The 17,843-nt window shown below is 44.4% G+C and overlaps 2 protein-coding genes across 2 annotated transcripts; both read left to right on the top strand.

Moving 5' to 3' along the window:
• The first annotated feature begins 1,529 nt into the window (after positions 1 to 1,529).
• LOC123170664 (protein FAR1-RELATED SEQUENCE 5) lies at positions 1,530 to 3,880 on the top strand. Its single transcript, XM_044588476.1, has 2 exons — positions 1,530 to 1,703; positions 1,850 to 3,880. Exons 1-2 carry the CDS (start codon positions 1,560 to 1,562, stop codon positions 3,878 to 3,880), a joined length of 2,175 nt encoding a protein of 724 aa, XP_044444411.1. The 5' UTR covers positions 1,530 to 1,559.
• Positions 3,881 to 15,080: 11,200 nt separating this feature from the next.
• LOC123168474 (chaperone protein ClpB1) lies at positions 15,081 to 17,650 on the top strand. Its single transcript, XM_044586360.1, has 6 exons — positions 15,081 to 15,883; positions 15,973 to 16,121; positions 16,221 to 16,558; positions 16,642 to 16,909; positions 16,990 to 17,187; positions 17,292 to 17,650. Exons 1-6 carry the CDS (start codon positions 15,124 to 15,126, stop codon positions 17,445 to 17,447), a joined length of 1,869 nt encoding a protein of 622 aa, XP_044442295.1. The 5' UTR covers positions 15,081 to 15,123; the 3' UTR covers positions 17,448 to 17,650.
• The last annotated feature ends 193 nt before the right edge of the window (positions 17,651 to 17,843 follow it).

Here is a 17,843-nt window from a genome sequence, read left to right as displayed (position 1 = left end):
TTGATTGTTCGCCAACTCTTTGCCAACTTCTGAGATGGGCCTGTAGGGCTTCCTTGCTGACTGCTCATGCTGCATGCACACACACCAGTTAGCCATGCACTAATATAGCTTAGATCAATTATCACAGTAAGTATAAATCATAACCCCATGGAATCCACTCACTTCCCATGGAATTCTTGCACCTCTGCTATTTCTGAATTTAGGTAGTACTTTGAAAAGCAAAACTTAGATCATGTGACGAAAGGAGAATTTGGCTGTCACACTGAAAGACAATAATAGTAAACAAATTTGTGCTACTGTGAATTCCAACATGAGTACATATCTGGTGAAAACCGTACATTCAGCGAAAACATGGAAACTTGGCCTTGTGTCGTTGGATAGAAAACGTGTGGTGCGAGATGGAAGGATGTACAAATTGCAAATTAAACCCCGCAAGAATTCTGCTCCTTCGTATAGAACCTGAGCCCTTCTCTACCTTTCCCTGTAGCAGTATGCCAATCCCCATTCTATCTCCTAGCGTGAGAAGCTAGGGTTAGGAGACGAGCCGGCCAGACCCTCTCGTTCGGCGCTGGACGGGAGCGGCGGGCGGCGAGCGGCGCCGGTGATTCCTCTTTGGTGATTGTCCCGCTAAATGGCAGCCCTATTCCGGGCGTTCCGTGCTGGGCCGACGGCCAGCCAGCGGCGCGGCTGATACCTCTCCGGCGATTGTCCGGCCAGCCGTGCTCAATCCCCAACTGGATTTGGGTCCCTAGGTATGAGGATTTGTACCCTTCATATTTTCTTCTTTGCCCCATTCTCCTTTGTCCCAATGGCTCATCTAGTGGTCTCCTCTTCTCTAGATTTTGCTAGATTTGCAAAGCAAACAGAGGAGGCGAGTAGCTCGTGGCTCATTGGGTAGTCTACTCCAAGTTCAACACATCTAAAAAGGAAATAGGAGAGGGGACGAGGTAGTGGCATCTTGCCAGCAACTGCTTATTTTCCTAGAGTTTACTGTCCAGATTTTTTTCTTGAAGAAATTGGCGAGATATAATTTACTTGCTCCTAATTAAGTGTTATATACATCTATGACTATACGTGTGTCACTGCCTGGCGTGTGTGCTGCGTGTGACAGTAGTCTATTGAAAATTGATATTTGTATATAAACTGCTACTGCTACTGTCTAGATGGAATTTAGATGATGATAAGTATGTAAACTGAATCGGCCCAGCCGGTGTGGGCACTCACAGCCCGTCTGCAGCCTCTCATGACCAGCTATAGCCAGGTGAATTTTTCACACACTAATGATATGCTAATGGTTCTGGAAACCAATAGTACGTCCATGGGATGTAGATGGTACTACAGATGTGTGTGTGTCCCACTGCTACTAGTGTTGCTGACAGTGAACTAGATGATGTAAGTTTCTATTGCAATTGATTGGTAAAGTGAGCTGAGATTAGGTAATGCTAGCACTTGAATGTTCCTTGTACCATTTATTTTATTTATGCTATTCTGGAAGACACGTATTGGGTGGCTCCTATGATTCCACTCACAAACTGTATATCTTGTTTTGTGCAGTAACTATGGAATGCCAAAGTGAAGTGAGCAAGGCTCCTTCTTTGGCTATTTGTGATGTCCAGTCTGACGCAGAATCAGCCGTCCACACTAGGCCAAGTCTGGACATTGGGTTTACTACACCACAGAAATCCTATAGTGCACCTTTTTGTGTAAGTACTTGCCTAACTAATACGTACCCCCTCACTACTTTAGTGATCTATAAACAATCTTATATCTCTTTACAGAGAGAGTACATCTTTATAATTTCCTGTGTTCCAACATAGTAAATCCGTTGTGCTTTTCGTTCAAATTGTAGGGCTCATCTTGTACTCCAGAGTGTGATGATGCCATCAGACCAGCCATTGGGATGACTTTTGCTGATTTGAACGCAGCCAAGGAGTTCTATGAAGCTTATGCACATCATGTTGGTTTTTCAGTACGTGTGGGGCAGCAAAAGATTGTCAATGGTGTCATTACTCACAAGCGTTTCTACTGTGACCGTGAAGGTTTCCGTGAAGAGCGGAAAGGTAAGGAAACTTTGGTAGCTAGCACTGGTAGTAAGAGGAGATATGAGAGGAAAATCACTAGATGTGGGTGCGAAGCTAAACTTGCAGTCAAACGCACGGTCGAGAATAAGTACATTGTGACACTTTTCGAACAGGAGCACACACACACACTTGTATCACCCAGTAAAAAACAATTCATCAGATCAAACAGGAAAGTTAGCCAACAAGCAAAAACTACATTATGGAACTGTCATAAAGCTAGCATTGGCACATCCCTAGCATACAGGTTCCTTCGTGTAGACTTGGGGGGTTTTGAGAATGTTGGCTGTACAAAGAGAGACTTGCAAAATCACCACCGAAACCTTAGGTGCCTCATCAAGTCATCCGATGCTCAAATGTTTGTTGACCAGCTTGCTAGAAAACATCTTGCAAATTCAGGATTTTATTTTGACTATGTTCTTGATGATAAGGGCAGACTGGTACATGTGTTCTGGGCGGATGCCACATGTAGGAAAAATTATGCTCTATTTGGAGAGCTTGTGTCCTTTGACTCCACGTATAGCACCAATCAATATAACATGATATTCACCCCCTTTACTGGAATCAATCACCATAAGGCAAGTGTTTGTTTTGGTGCTGCAATGTTACACGATGAGAAGGCAGATTCTTACAAGTGGTTGTTTCGCACATTCTTGAAAGCTATGGGAGGGGCTGCACCTAGGTTTATAATAACTGACGAATGTAGTAGCATGGACAATGCAATAAGGGAAGTTTTCCCAGCAGCCGCACATAGGCTATGCATGTGGCATATTATGAATAAGATCCCGCAAAAGGTTGGCCCTGATTTGAAGACCGATGAGGATTTCCATGAACGATTAGGTCGGTGCGTGTGGTCTTCTGAAACTCCTACTGAATTTGAGGAACGATGGAGAGAAATTATGTCAGAGTATGGGTTGGAAGATGATGAATGGTTCAGTAAAAGGTTCAGCCTTCGAGAATCATGGATACCAGCTTATTTCAAAGAAATAGCTTTGCCAGGGCTTATGCGGACTACTTCAAGGTCAGAGAGTGCCAATTCTTTTTTCTCACGTATTATTGGTTACAAACATGCTTTGGTTGAGTTTTGGCTTAGATTTGACACGGCTTTGGAAGAACAACGTCATAAGGAGTTGCAAGAGGACCATGTGAGCCTACATACGATGCCTGTGTTGAAGACATCATGGGCGATTGAAAAGCATGGCAGCGAGGTGTTCACGCATGAGATATTTCAGGATTTTCAACATGAGTTGCTTGCTGATAGGGATCGTTGCCTTGTTGAGATGATGGCACATGATGGTGAGGTTAAAACAGTAACTATACATGATGGCTATAAGAAACTAAGGGTGGTAACTTACAACACAACAACCATGGTAGGTTCTTGCACATGTAAGTTGTTTGAGACACATGGTATCCCATGTCGTCATCTGATCAATGTCCTAAGAACTGCCCAGCTAAATGAATTGCCAAAGAATTATGTACTCAAAAGGTTTAGAAAGGACTGCAAAACCGAGCCAGTCTTTGACGAGGACAGCATTCTATTGGAAGGCAATGAGAGCAGTTCAATTGATCCGGAGATACAAAAATTAGCTTCAGAAACATGTAAGAAGATGGAAGACCTTTTAGTACAAGCGAAGCAATCTCAGGTCGGCATGCAATTCTTGAGAGATCACATTTTTGCACTTGGAGAGAAATTGTCTACCCAAGTTCCAGCGAAAAAACAAACTCAAACAGAAGAATTTGAGGAATTTTTAGGTTGTTCCATTCCAAGTGAGGTTCATATCCATCCTCCAAATGATATTTGATCAAGGGGTGGAATCAAAAGACTAAAGGGGTACAGGGATAAGGGTGGAAAGCAAAGACAGAAAGAGAAGAACAAGGACAAGGAAATGCAGCAGACATGATTATGGTACATTCCTCTGGACTTAGTTTAGAGAATAGTTCTAAAATTTTGCTTGCTAATAAATACAACACACACTGGTGTAACTATATTCATAGATTAGTATTAAAAACTTGTTTATAATTTTTTTTGTATAATTTCCAGCGATGTTTCCTATGGCTTGACCAATTAAACTTTTTTGTTTCAGGTTGCTTGGTGGCCCTACCGACTTCTGCAAGTTATTAGGACTAAAATTATTCCATTGGTGTGTTCTTGGCTAGAGTAATGGAGCTATTAGTTGTTGGTGCCAGACTTCTGCAAGTTGTAAGCTAGTGTACTGGAGCTGTGTGCTCAATGACTGATGTATATAAAGGTGTAGATATTAATGACGCGTCTATTTTGTAAGTGTGTACTGGAGTGAGGCATTATCTTGAGTGACTGAATCAGATTGATGTTGCATAATCACACTATGTGCAACTGTACTATTTTCCTTACTTAAATCTATTCTAGGCAATGGTCTCAATTGCTGGAATATGCTATGTCAGGAGTTCTTGAACTGGGCAATGGTTTGGTTGTGGTTTCGGCATTGATCTGGGCAATGGTTTAAGTTGTTCTATTGTACTATTTGTTCTATTTAAATTTACAAGGAACTGGGCAGACTTCAATATTTTTTGGCAGAGCTTCATTGGACATGGTTCTAATTAAGCTAGTTGTGATATGAGGCTCATATACTTGGAGAAAGCACAGACGCAAGGAAGGGCATGTGACTAAGCATCACATGTGACGAGGAGCTAGCTGTGATACTTGTATGCATCAGGGGGTTATGTGCAGAATAGCTTCACTGGGAGCGGGCGTTTTTTTGCAAAACTGCATGTAGCAGTTATGAATGAATCTAGTCCATACATACAAGATCCAACAGCCTGTGGTAAGGTTTCCACGCTTCCACTGAAGGCTGAGTTTTCACCTGATATTGTCTCTTCCAACATTACCCATGCCTCCAGAAAAATTGGGCACAAACTCATGATAGTCAACAAGACAGGTTATATGAGAAAAAGTAAAAGTTCTCTACTACAGAAAAAAGAATGAACTGTATCGATCCGGTCACAATTTCTAACAAGTTACTAAGAGGCATCCGTTTTAAGTAAAAAATAGACTTCAAAAATATGCATATAAGAAATAAACTGTATATGTGCAAAATATAGTTCAGCATGTATACTGTAAGATGAGGCTGCTGCCAGATATACATCAGCAAAAATAGATCATCACATATACTGCATTAGTGTTCAAGCCACAAGTCACCAAAAGTCCAAAACTATCACAGTAATTATGACTATTCCTATTGGACAGAAATGGAGCACAATAACTAGCAGGCTTACAAAAGCTGTGCCAATAACTAATCAGAGAAGCAGCCATATATCTTACCAAGGAACCAAAATACGATCCACTGCTAACAAGCAGCATATACATATGCTGCAACAAAAGGAACACCACCAACAACAAAAATAAACAAGAAGGTGGGGTAGGCTAGAGTCACGCAAACCCTGCGCATGGCTAGTTCTTGATATTCCAGCCATTCAGATGTCTCATAACGGACTCTTCCCACATCAAGTTTGGTGTACCCCAAGTCCCCAACCTTCAGTGGCTCGTCACGATTTTTTTAATTGGTCTTCCTTTTTTTCGCAATACAGGGAACACCAATTAAAAAATCATGAGGGGGCACTGGCTGCAAACTCTGAAACCTGTATAGATGCGTGACTGATGCAGTGACGTTGTAGCTACATGAACCAAAACTATCACAGTACGTAGTTCATACCGAAAAGGGATAAACCCTCTGATAGAGACCTAAACCAAAAATAAATGACATGGACTGTAGCTCTTGCAAGCTTTGAATATACAGTTGATTTGGAAACTCACTTGAGTAGCAGATATATCAGAAACAAAATGGCAACGCATATGGAAATCAAAGTTTTGTTCAGATGCTGCATGAACGGAAATCATGCACACATGGCTGGGATTCGCTGACTTTATGTCAGATGACTTAGTGTCAACTGGCCCACATGTCGTTGACACAAAGTCAACTAACTTAAAGTCAGCGAATCTGAACCGTGCACACTTATATAAAGATGGTCTATTAATCGATCGAACACCCATAGAAAAGACAGAAATTGCAGCCTCCGATCGACATGGCCAGAAACTGTAGTCGTATCGCTAGTCGCTGCGCATCTACCAAAAAGCATTCGAAAATGTACCTGCCAATCTGCCATGTGAGCAGCAAAACAAACATCGAAGCTGATGTGCTGCATATGGATATGCAATAGTGAGCTACCAAGTGCTAACACTACCATCAGCCCATCAATTTAATATTCCCCTAATCTCCTCTCACTCTCACACACTGGCCCAACAGTCACTAATTAATTTTCTAATCCGGACTCCCAATCAAGCACAAGCTCCAACAGACAAAGCATAAATACGAAGCGGACAGAGCAGTGGAGCACTAAGCAAGCAGACCACGAGAGGGGGAGAGAGAGCAAAGCTTGCTTGCCTTGCGGAGGTGAAGGAGTGCTGCAGCCTGTGTCGGTGTCGGCAGAAGCGGAGGCGCAGGAGCAGGTCGAAGCCGCCGCGAGGAAGGAACGCGAGACGGAAGCGGAGGCGAAGGAGGTGCGTTCCCTGGGTTCGTTCCGGCGGTGGCGGCGGCTCCGGCACGGCAGCGTTGGTCGCGGCGACGCGGGGATGCGGTCAAAGCCCTAGTGACCGTGGGCGGGGGATTTCTGCCCCGATCTGTTTCACCTGGCAAAACTATTTTTTCACCGCTAATTTCCCGGGCTCGAATGTCGAGGCTCACAAGCTTGCGAAGCATGTTTTATCCTTACTAGTTGGCATGCATGATTTAGTTAACTGAATTTACTGTCAATAGCTGTTAATTGCATGATACAGTTAACTGAATTTACTGAATCAGTTTACTGAAGTTTGCACAGTTATCAAAACTGAAATATTCAGTTAACCAAAATTACCAAAAATTTCTGTAACTGAACAGCTTGCTCTAACTGAATTCAAATGAGGTCATATTTGTATTCTAGGTTGCCTTGAACTCTGTTACTGAACAATTTACTGTATTTGTTTTCTAATTTGTCTTCTCCATTGCTAAACAGTAAAACGAAGCTACCTAGGAGGCCTGTCAGCGTTTTGCTGCCTTCAACCGTCCCATCAAAAAACTGACGGTTCTCCCCAGCCATCATCACGCATTGCTAATCGGGCCTACGATAGATGGGCAGCTGCTCCGCAAACCTATCTGGGCCATCTCCGGTTCACCCTGCGCCCCCATCGTCAGATTGGAAACATACGACCAAGATTGGCCCCTCCACGCCTACACATATTTCCCTACCCGACAGCGACCGCGGTTGTGCCTTGCGCTGGTTCTCCTTGCTCGGCATCGCTCTCATCGGCCGCCCGCCGCAGCGTTCACCGCCACTCCCTCTGGCGCTCAGCTTGCTCCGCTGCATGGCTCACCCCACTCAGAAGCTGGACATGACGAGAAAGCATCGGATGCTGCGGGCTGCCCCCGCTAGACGAAACGTCGATAAAAGCGAAGGGGAAGGAAGGGAGAGGCCTACTGACGTTGAAGGAGAAAATTTTAGTGGTGCCATCATCCGGATCATTGAAGGATCCACGCACCACATGTCCACATCCCTCGTGGCTTTACTATCTCCACTAGGGACCCTCGACAGCGTCGTGGAGCCACTCTCGGGGCGGGGTGTCATTCTCGAGGCTGGAGGACTCGCGCTCCTGCCGCTTTTTCACAAGCACACTATTGCACCAGGTGCGCGCCAGAGCAAAGAGGTGGATGCGCGACGGATGCAAAGTCTCAGAGACAAGGTTGTGGCGCAAGCGCCCATCTGGAGCGCAAGATGGTGTTGGTGATCTTGCCGAGAAGACCGCGCGTGACCTATGAGCGGACGGCCAGAGCAGCGCAGCACTCCACCAAGGCGGCGTGGGGCACGCGTGAAGCGGGAGCCTAGCCTCGAAGTGTGGGCAACAGCGACACGATGAGTCGAGCGCGCGAGGAAGTGCCAAAGGAGGGGCTCTGCATCGACCAAGGATGAGAAGTCCCGCAGCAACAGCAAGCTGCAGAGTGTGTTTGGCAGGGCGCCTGCCATTCTTGGCCTTGGCCCGGCCATGCTGCAAAAGCAGGTGGATGATGAAAGTGATGAGTACGGTACGGTGCTGAGGAGCAGGAGCTCAGTCTCTTCATTTCGTCCATGGTTGTCTCTTCAGTTCGTCCATGATGATTTCTTTGCTTTGCTGTGCTTTGTCACTTCAGTTTATCTTAGATGTGCAATATCTCAAGCTTTTCAGTAGCTAATATAATATATTAATCCAGTTTCTAGGTTCTCGAAGCAAGTTTCATCCAAACACTCAATCCGATCTTTTGTTACAGTTGGAGAAACATGACAAATCTGGTTTTCCGGAAATAATGAACATGGTTTAGAATTTTGTATGTATGTGATGGACGTGGCACCGTCGTTTTCCATTCAAGAACATGAACACCCATTAGAACATTTTCTGCTATGTTTATGCTATGTTTAGAATTTTTTAATTTAGAATTTTCAGTTTAGAATTTTGTAACTTCCCTGTCTTTTATGCTATGTTTATATTTTTCTTAGGAAAATTTTCTGCTGTTGATCCTACAGTACTCTCATGGGCGGAGCCACATTAGAACATGAACACCCATTGATTTTGGCTCTCACTCTGAAAAGACATATATGTAGCCTTAGTGAGAGTATTTAGCACATACAGTGCTAGCTCAGTTTAATTAACTATGATAATGCTGATCTTGAACTTTGTACACCCATTCCAGCCATGTTAAAAATTCATATTATATGTCCATAGTTTTAGGCATTTTTGTATTTTTCTTCAACGTGGACAGGCGCAGCAACGCGCGCCTATATGTTCTAGTCTAACATGAGATCATATTTCAAATTCAATTAATAACAACAGACAACAAAAAAACAGCAGCAGCAGCACATGTTTTCATAGTACTCCATACATGATTCATTCCATACATGTACTCCATGTTCCCAATAACCAGCAGCAGCAGCTCTTGGTCAAGTGCATGCGAACCAAGATAACCAACTTACAGTGAGAAACCAAGATCACTGGTGCTCAGGTTACATCCCCCCCCCCCCCCCCCCCCACACACACACACACACAAAAGAACTGATTGAAGTATGCCCACATTGCGTGTGGATTTAACAATCCTATCCAATAATGTAAGCATTTACAGGTTGATGTATCTTGTGCATTCATCCCCTGGTTTTGGATTCTGCAGGCAAGTTTGGTGAAGTGCTGGTTTTTTACTTTTACTGCTGTGTGAGTGCACATTCCTGTTGGAGATGGCAAATGAACAGGAGAACAATCATATACTTGCTCTAAAATTGCAGGTTGCCATTGGAATGGATGTTGATGCCTCAAAGTTCCACTTAACTTGAAGGTAAAAATTCATCTCCAGTAGAGGTTTTATTCAAAATATGCAGTGTAAAATTCAGAATATGCAGTGGGCATTTCTAGTTTCGGAGATGATTACATGAGTTTCAGTGTAAAATTCAGAATTTACAGTGAATATTCAGAATATGACGAGATGATTACTGAATAAATTTCTTTGCTATGCACAATTAGTTAGCACTATGCAGTTTGCACTTAGCCCACCTCACCCCCACATCCGGCGGGGGCCGCGCTTCCACCTAGCACGGCCACGGCGGGCCGCAGGAGGAGACACCGACCTTGTGTTAGGCAGGATTTGATTGATTGTTCTCGGAATTGATTGCTTCATCCCTTGATTAACTGGGCAGTGCGAATACCCTAATGTTAACAAGGCAGGATTTGATTGACTAGGCAAGAGAGTTGCCCAACTCCCGCGGTGGCGACGGGGAAGGAGCAATGGCGGCGGCCCTCGATGGGGCGCGCAATCGTCTCCAGGCGGGGAAGGAGCAACGGCAGCCAGGGACTTGCCCAACTCCCCCACCGGAGTGGGTGGCTGCGGCGGCCTTGAGGAAGTGGCCAGGGACGCGAGCAGGGCGAGGAGGAGGAGGAGGCGCCCGTGAGCCATGGAGCCACCGCCCATGGAGGTGGTCGCCACGTAGGCGAAGGTGGGCGGCGACCAGGTGGGCAGGGCCGGCGCAGGTGGGCGGCGGCACCGGCTGGGCCCTACTGCCGGCGGGGGGAGGAAGAAGCGGAGAGGAGGGTTGATTAGCAAGAGGTTTAAAAAGCTAAGGTCCTTTTTGCAAAACTGCAATTGCACTGCGCCCGCGCCAAGAATTTCAAGACGGAGGGACTCATGTATTATGGAGCTTATTACAAGCCTCTTCACATGGCGCATTCTGGATCTTCTGCAAACTAGCAGTTGCGTTTGCGTCTGGAGGCCACTTCGAATTCCAATCCTTGACACTTGACTCATGATTCGATTCGTAGCACACTTCAGATGTCAGCGTGCCCATGCTCCAAATACAGATCCAGTGTCATTTTCTGGTCGCTCCATCTGTGCCGCCCTGAACAACCTCCGCCCTTCTTCCTCCAAGCCTGGCTCGTACGTGGTCGCCAGCATGCCCTTCAGAGGCAGGTGACCGATTGATGCACAATCTCGAGCAAACCACTGTCTTTGCTCCTTATGCCACACGCCGCACCATTTGGTTACAGCCTTGATCTTGCGCGGAGATTCGTGCAGGCATTTGTGGTTTTGAAATGTTGCAACCATGGGGATTCCGGCAGATAACCTGCAGGTTTACACGATAGTACACGACCAGGCAGACTAGATTGCATCTATCTATATACTCCCTGATTCATATGACTACTTGTCTCAAATTTGTCCAGATACATATGTATATAGACACGTTTTTGTGTACAACTTCTTTCCTCAACAGCTTTATCTATTATTTTGGATTCTCAACAAAAAAATCTATTATTTTCATGTTAATTTTGTTTATTTTCGTTTTTCCATTGTTGAAACCAAAATATCCCAAAATTTTAAATTGATTTTTCTACCCTCACATGTGCAGTTTTTTTTAATAATGAGCATGACATTTTTAATAACTAAAACATGGCATTTTTTGTTACTAAGAGGATGGCAGTTTTATTATCAAGAGCATTGTAATTTTAATAATTAATAACATGACATTTTTAATTATTAAGAGGATTTCATTTTATTATATGAGGTTGGCATTTTTATTACAACAGGATGGAGTTTTTTTTTGAAATTTGGATCATGGAAGTTTTTATAAAGAGGATTGCATTTTTTATTATAAGAGGATGGCATATTTTTTAATTTAGACCATGGCATTTTTTCTAAAGAGGATGTCAATTTTTTTGAATTTTGACCATGGCATTTTTTATAAAGAGGATGGCATTTTTTCGTTATAAGAGGGTGTCATTTATTATAAAGAGTATGGCATTTTTTATTATAAGAGGATGCAAATTATTATAAGGAGTATGACATTTTTTATTATAAGAGGATTGCATTTTAATTATTAGAAGATGACATTTTTTATGTAGGCATTTTTGATAAATCGGCCATGCATGATTTCTACGTGATGGCATTTTTTCCTTTTTTGTGTACTAGTTGTTATACATAAAAAAATCTTTTGAGATGTGGTAGTTTATATTATTTTTTGTCATTTTTTCACTTTCTATGTAAATAGGCTGCAAGGCTTGGCAAAAGACCCAACTTGGGCTGGGCTGGTTCGTCTAGCTAATTGATCGCTGGGGTCGTATGGGTGAGTCCATGAATTACTCAAAAGATTCTAAAAAAAGAATTACTCAAAAGAAAAAATGGGTGAGTCCATGAGACGGCTCCGGATGTGACAGTGAGCCCAGATCGGACGATCGATGCGGAGGTGTCCGAGTCGGGTTAGCATAAGTTGTTGGTGCACATAGGTGAGCCTAGTTGTTGTAAGTTTTGTGCTTGACAAATTAACCGCTAGGTTTATTCCGAATTTTTTCAAGCCTAAATCGTAATTATTTTAGAGCGCCTACTCACCCCCCCCCTCTAGGCGACATCCATGATCTTTCACATAGTCATACAGGCTAGACTTTTAGGGTTTAGCCACTACGATCTCGTGGTAGATCAACTCTTGTAATACTCATATTCGTCAAGATCAATCAAGCATGAAGTAGGGTATTACCTCCACAGAGAGGGCCTGAACCTGGGTAACATTATGTCCCCCGTCTCCTGTTACCATCGTCTTTAGACGCACAGTTCGAGACCCCCTACCCGAGATCCGCCGGTTTTGATACTGACACTTAGCACTTAGTTTCAGAGATTATTACTGTCAAAATAAATTTGTTTGTTGTGGGAGGACCCTGTGTTAGGCAGGATTTGATTGATTGTTATTGAAATTGATTGCTTCCTCCCTTGATTAACTGGGCAGTGCGAATATCTTAATGTTAACAAGGCAAGATTTGCTTGACTGGGCAGGAAAATTACCCCAACTCCCGCGGCGATGACGGGGAAGGAGCAATGGCGGCGGCCCTCCACCAGGCACGTACTCGTCTCCAGGCGGGGAAGGAGCAATGGCAGCCAGGGACTTGCCCAACTCCCCCACCGGATTGGGTGGCTGCGGCGGCCGTGAGGAAGTGACCAGGGACGCGAGCAGGGCGACGAGGAGGAGGCGCCCGTCAGCCATGGAGCCTCCGCCCATGGAGGTGGTCTCCGCGTAGGCGCTGGTGGGCGGCGTCCAGGTGGGCAGCGGTGGCGCAGCTGCGCGGCGGCACCGGATGGGCCCTACTGCCGGCTGGGGGAGGAAGAATCATAGAGGGGGATTGATTATCAAGAGATTTAAAAAGCTAAGGTCCTTTTTGCAAAACTGCAATTGCACTACGCCCGGGCCGAAAATTTCGAGACGGAGGGACTCGTATATGTTACAAGCCTCTTAAGATAGCGCATTCTGGATCTTATGCAACTAGTAGTTGCGTCTGGAGGCCACCTCGAATTCCAATCCTTGACACTTGACTCATGATTCGATTCGTAGCACTTCAAATGTCAGCGTGCCCATACTCCAAATACAGACACAATGTCGTTTTCTGGTCGCTCCATCTGTGCCACCCTGAACGAGCTCCGCCCTTCTTCCTCCAGGCCTGGCTCACCCTTCAGAGGCAGGTGACCGATCGAAGCACAATCTCGAGCACCCATTGTCTTTGATCCTTGTGCCACACGCTGACACGCCGCACCCATTGGTTACGGTCTTGATCTTTGCGCGGAGATTCGTGCAGGCATTGTGGTTTTGAAATATTGCAACCATGGGGATTCCAGCAAGTTTACACGATAGTACACCTACGAGGCAGACTAGATTGCATCTATCTATATACTCTCTGATTCATATTACTTGTCTAAGATTTAGCTGGAAATGTTAGTTGGAGACCGGCAGCCCATGCAAAAATGGAGCGGAAACGGACGGAATTGAGTGCTACCATATTTGTTTTCATATATTCTTGTAGAAGCGGAAACGAATACAAAAACCCTGGAAATGAATAGGGAAACAGATACTACCAGAAACGAACACGAAAGGAAAACAAAGCAGACATGAAAACAGAAGTGGGCATTGACCGGAACTTAAAAACCCCTTGAATCATAGATAAATACACATAAAAACAAACAAATTTAATGAATTGTTAACATGTCTATAAAATAATATGATTATGTTAGCAACTTAGCGTAGTATTGTAGTAGTACTAGACAATTGCGTATAGGGTCAAGCCGAGTACATGTGTGGTAGTAGAAGTTGGGCCTCAAATGATCCATTCTACTCATTATGTTATTGTGTGTTGTTTGATGGTTGGGCTACAAAGCAGCCATAGGTATATAGTCAAAACAGAAATTCCATATTCACCGAAACAGAAAGTTCTGTTTCCATGCATGTTCCACCGGAAAACACCATTCTGTTTTTGTTTCCGTTTCGACATAAAAAAATCTATTTCCATTTCCTTTGTGCAAATTTCCATTTTCGTTAAAACGGAAAGTTTCACTCCATTTTCATCCCTACTAGGCTGTAGTGCTTCTTGTGTACAAGTTCTTTCTAAACAACTTTATCTAATATTTTGAAGTTAATTTTGTTTATTTTCGTTTTTCAGTTACTGAAACCAAAAAATCCTGAATTTTTAAATTGGTTTTTTTACCCGCACATGTGCAGTTTTTTATCATGAGCATGGCATTTTTAATAACTAAAGCATGGCATTTTTTTGTTACTTACAGGACGGCAGTTTTATTATCAAGAGCATTATAATTTTCATAATCAATAACATGGCATTTATTATTATTAAGGGGATGCCATTTTATTATATGAGGGTGGGATTTTTTGAATTTTGATCATGGCAATTTTCATAAAGAGGGTTGCATTTTTTATTATAAGAGGATGTCATTTTTTATAAAAAAATTGACCTTGTCATTTTTTATTATAAGAGGATGGCATTTATTTGAAAGAGTATAGCATTTTGTTATTATAAGAGGATGGAATTTATTATAAAGAGTATGACATTTTTTATTATAAGAGGATTGCATTTTTATTATTAGAAGATGGCATTTTTTATCATGGCATTGTTTTATGAAGGCATTTTTTATAAAACAGATTTTTAGGGGGTTTATATTTGTATAGACATATTTTAAAATGCAGATTCACTCATTTTGCTTCGTATATAGTCCGCATTAAAATGTCTAAAAAGATTTATATTTAGGAACGGAGGGAATAGTGTTATACATAAAAAAAATTCTGAGATGTGGTAGTTTATATATATTTTTAGGGGGTTTATATTTGTATTGTCATTTTTTTCCCTTTTTCTATGTGAATGGGCTGCAAGGCTTGGCAAAAGACCCGACTTGGGCTGGGCTGATTCGTCTGCGGGGCTGGGGGGTCGCTCTGGCTAATAGATCGCTGGGGTCGTATCCATCAGACGGCTCCGGAGATCCTAAGAAAAAGAGAAATCAGACGGCTCCGGAGGTGAGTGACAGTGAGCCCAGATCGGACGATCGATGCGGAGGTGTCCGAGTAGGGTTGGTGCTTGCTTTGAGTCCATCACCGAGTCGTGGTTTACTACTCTATCTATCAGCTGCGCTAGATATATATACGTCCCCTTTGAAAGCCAGAAATCCATCGATTCCGGCGCGCGGCGTAGCAGAGAAATCAGAAGATGGAGCAGGCTATGCTGGCTAGGGTATTGGCCGTTACTAGCGTTGGTTTGTCGTGGGCAGTAGTGTGGAGCCTCTTGTCGCAACAGCTCAAGCCCTTCTCCACGCCCGCCATCCTCAGGACCTTGGACGCCGGCATGTTAGATCCGGTCATCGGCCGCGACGACGACATCGACCGCATCATCTGCATCCTCTGCCGCCGCACCAAGAACTGCGCCGCCCTCGTCGGCCCCGCCGGCGTCGGCAAGACGGCCATCGTCGAGGGCCTCGCTCGGCGCATCGCTGCTGGGACGGTCCCCGAAGCCCTCGTTGGGGCCCGCGTGGCCGAGCTCGACGTCGGGGCCATGGTCGCGGGAACCCACTGGCGCGGCATGTTCGAGCAGCGCTTGAAGGATGCCATCAAGAAGGCCGAGGATTCCGCCGGCAAGCTCATCCTCTTCATCGACGAGATGCACATGATTGTCGGTGCCGGCGATCAACGTGGCGGCACCGGCGACGCGGCCAACATCCTCAAGCCCGCGTTGGCCCGTGGCCGCATCCGTTGCATAGGCGCCACCACAACCGAAGAGTACCGCAAATACATCCAGAGGGATGCCGCGCTCGAGCGGCGCTTCCAAAGGGTTGACGTCGACGAGCCGACCGTCCAGGCAACCGTTGCCATCCTGCAGGGGCTGAAGCAGCGGTACCAAGACTACCATGGACTAATAATCAGCGACGACGCTCTGGTTGCTGCTGCGCACCTCGCCGGCCATTATATTACAGGTACGTTCATGACAAGATTTGTGCATTTTGTAGGTTTACTTCTGTAGGTTTGTGCATCTTGAAGAAATTGTCGATTTTGTTGTCTTCAGGTCGTCAGTTTCCTGATAAAGCAATTGATCTGATGGACGAGGCATGCACTTCCATAAGGTTGCATCAACCAAAACAAATTAGAGATAAGAAAACTAGCACTGTAAATGCAGTGCAGGAGCTAACCGTTGGTCCATGTCATATTGCACAGGTAAATTCACATTTCCTTGCCAATAATAGAATCTGTATGAGTAGTCTCCATTTGTTTCAATGTGATGCTCATGCCATGTTCTTTTGTTATATGATGAAGGTTGTGAGCCGATGGACTAAAATTCCGATCACTACACTTGGCCGAGAGGAAGAAAAGTTCTGCCACCTAGTAGACCGATTGCATGAGAGAGTCGTTGGACAGCATGAAGCTATTAATTTGGTTGCGCAAGAAGTGCTACGTTCGAGGGTCGGCTTTGATCAATCTAGCCAACCAATCGGTTCTTTTCTATTTTTGGGGCCGACTGGTGTTGGGAAGACAGAGCTTGCGAAAGCACTTGCCGAGAAGCTGTTTGACAATGAGAAGATGTTGGTCCGCTTTGACATGTCTGAATATGCTGACAGTGGATCTGTATCGCGTCTCATTGGAGGACCTCGAAGGTTTAACTTGTACACTCTTTGCACATGTATTTCTTTCCGAAACTTCCTTCTCATGTCTCACATTTCCATTTGACTTTCTGAAGCTATGAAGAAGACGGACAGCTTACTGATAAAGTAAGGAGCCAACCATATAGTGTTGTTCTTTTTGACGAGGCAGATAAGGCACATCCCTCGATATTCAAGGTTCTCATTCAACTCCTCGATGATGGCGTGTTGATTGATGGAAAAGGACGGAGCGTATATTTCAAGAATACTATTATCATCATGAGCTCAAATCTAGAAGCAGAGAACCTGTCAGCTGGAATGGCCACAGAAAACATGGAAACTGCACGGGATCTTCTTATGGAAAAGGTATGTGTATCCCCAATTGTCTCTTTGTAAAGTCCTGTTGGGCACTCTGCTGATCGACATATTTACCTGATCTTGCACAGGTTGAGAAACGCTTTAAGCCTGAATTTATCAACAAACTGAGTGAGACTGTGATATTTGAGCCGCTTACGCATGACGAACTGAGGGAGATTGTGAAAATCCATATGAAGAGTGTTGTTGCTATGGCAGCTAACAAGGGCATCTCTTTGTTTGCATCAGATGCTGCCTTGGACGTCATTTGGTCAGAGTCGCACGACATGGTAAGTACATGTTATTCTCGTCACCAAACCAAATCACACTTATTTGCGTAGTCTTTTCTAGTATGTCCCGCTTACGATGAATATACATGGACTATATATTGCAGGTGTATGGTGCAAGGCCTATTAAGAGGTGGATGAAGAAGAATGTGACGAGAGTTCTCGTGGACATGCTTGTCAATGGAGAAGCATGCCAAGGCTCGACCGTCTTCATAGATGCCGCCGATGATAGGAAGGGGCTGAAATACCACGTACTGAAGTAGCAGGAGGTGGCAGATCTACCAGTCGAGGCCAGCTATGATTTTTTTGCCGTGTGCATAGGCATATATAGCGAATATGTATGTTGTTAGTGATTAGTCACCAAGCACTTGTTGTTCGTACTGTATAAGTATTCATTATCTGTAGCAAAATGGTATGTAAAGCTTGCTGGTTTGTGAGAAATTGTTTATTGTTTGCTGAGATTATACTTCCTTGATCGAACCTCTATGACTGACTGCTACTGAGTTTACTAATAAACCTTGGGCCGCTGCTCCCAGTCTTCAGTCTTGAGACTTACTCCAAAATTAAACCCCGCTGCCAAACAGAGACCACGCATGCAGGCAAGTATCCGATGATTCAGATAGACATCGCGGTGTCCATTTTGGCCAGCTCAGTGTGCC

The sequence above is a fragment of the Triticum aestivum genome, chromosome 7D (assembly GCF_018294505.1).
Source record: "Triticum aestivum cultivar Chinese Spring chromosome 7D, IWGSC CS RefSeq v2.1, whole genome shotgun sequence".
In the NCBI taxonomy this organism is placed as follows: domain Eukaryota; kingdom Viridiplantae; phylum Streptophyta; class Magnoliopsida; order Poales; family Poaceae; genus Triticum; species Triticum aestivum.
This window is presented reverse-complemented; position numbering and strand designations above follow the sequence as displayed.

What these genes read in the sequence shown, in the direction of transcription:
- LOC123168474 (XM_044586360.1), top strand. Translation starts at nt 15,124, where the DNA reads ATGGAGCAGGCTATGCTGGCTAGGGTATTGGCCGTTACTAGCGTTGGT. An exon ending in CGCCGGCCATTATATTACAG is followed by an intron (nt 15,884 to 15,972) that starts GTACGTTCATGA and finishes TGTTGTCTTCAG; the next exon opens with GTCGTCAGTTTCCTGATAAA. An exon ending in GGTCAGAGTCGCACGACATG is followed by an intron (nt 17,188 to 17,291) that starts GTAAGTACATGT and finishes TATATATTGCAG; the next exon opens with GTGTATGGTGCAAGGCCTAT.
- LOC123170664 (XM_044588476.1), top strand. Translation starts at nt 1,560, where the DNA reads ATGGAATGCCAAAGTGAAGTGAGCAAGGCTCCTTCTTTGGCTATTTGT. An exon ending in CCTATAGTGCACCTTTTTGT is followed by an intron (nt 1,704 to 1,849) that starts GTAAGTACTTGC and finishes TTCAAATTGTAG; the next exon opens with GGCTCATCTTGTACTCCAGA.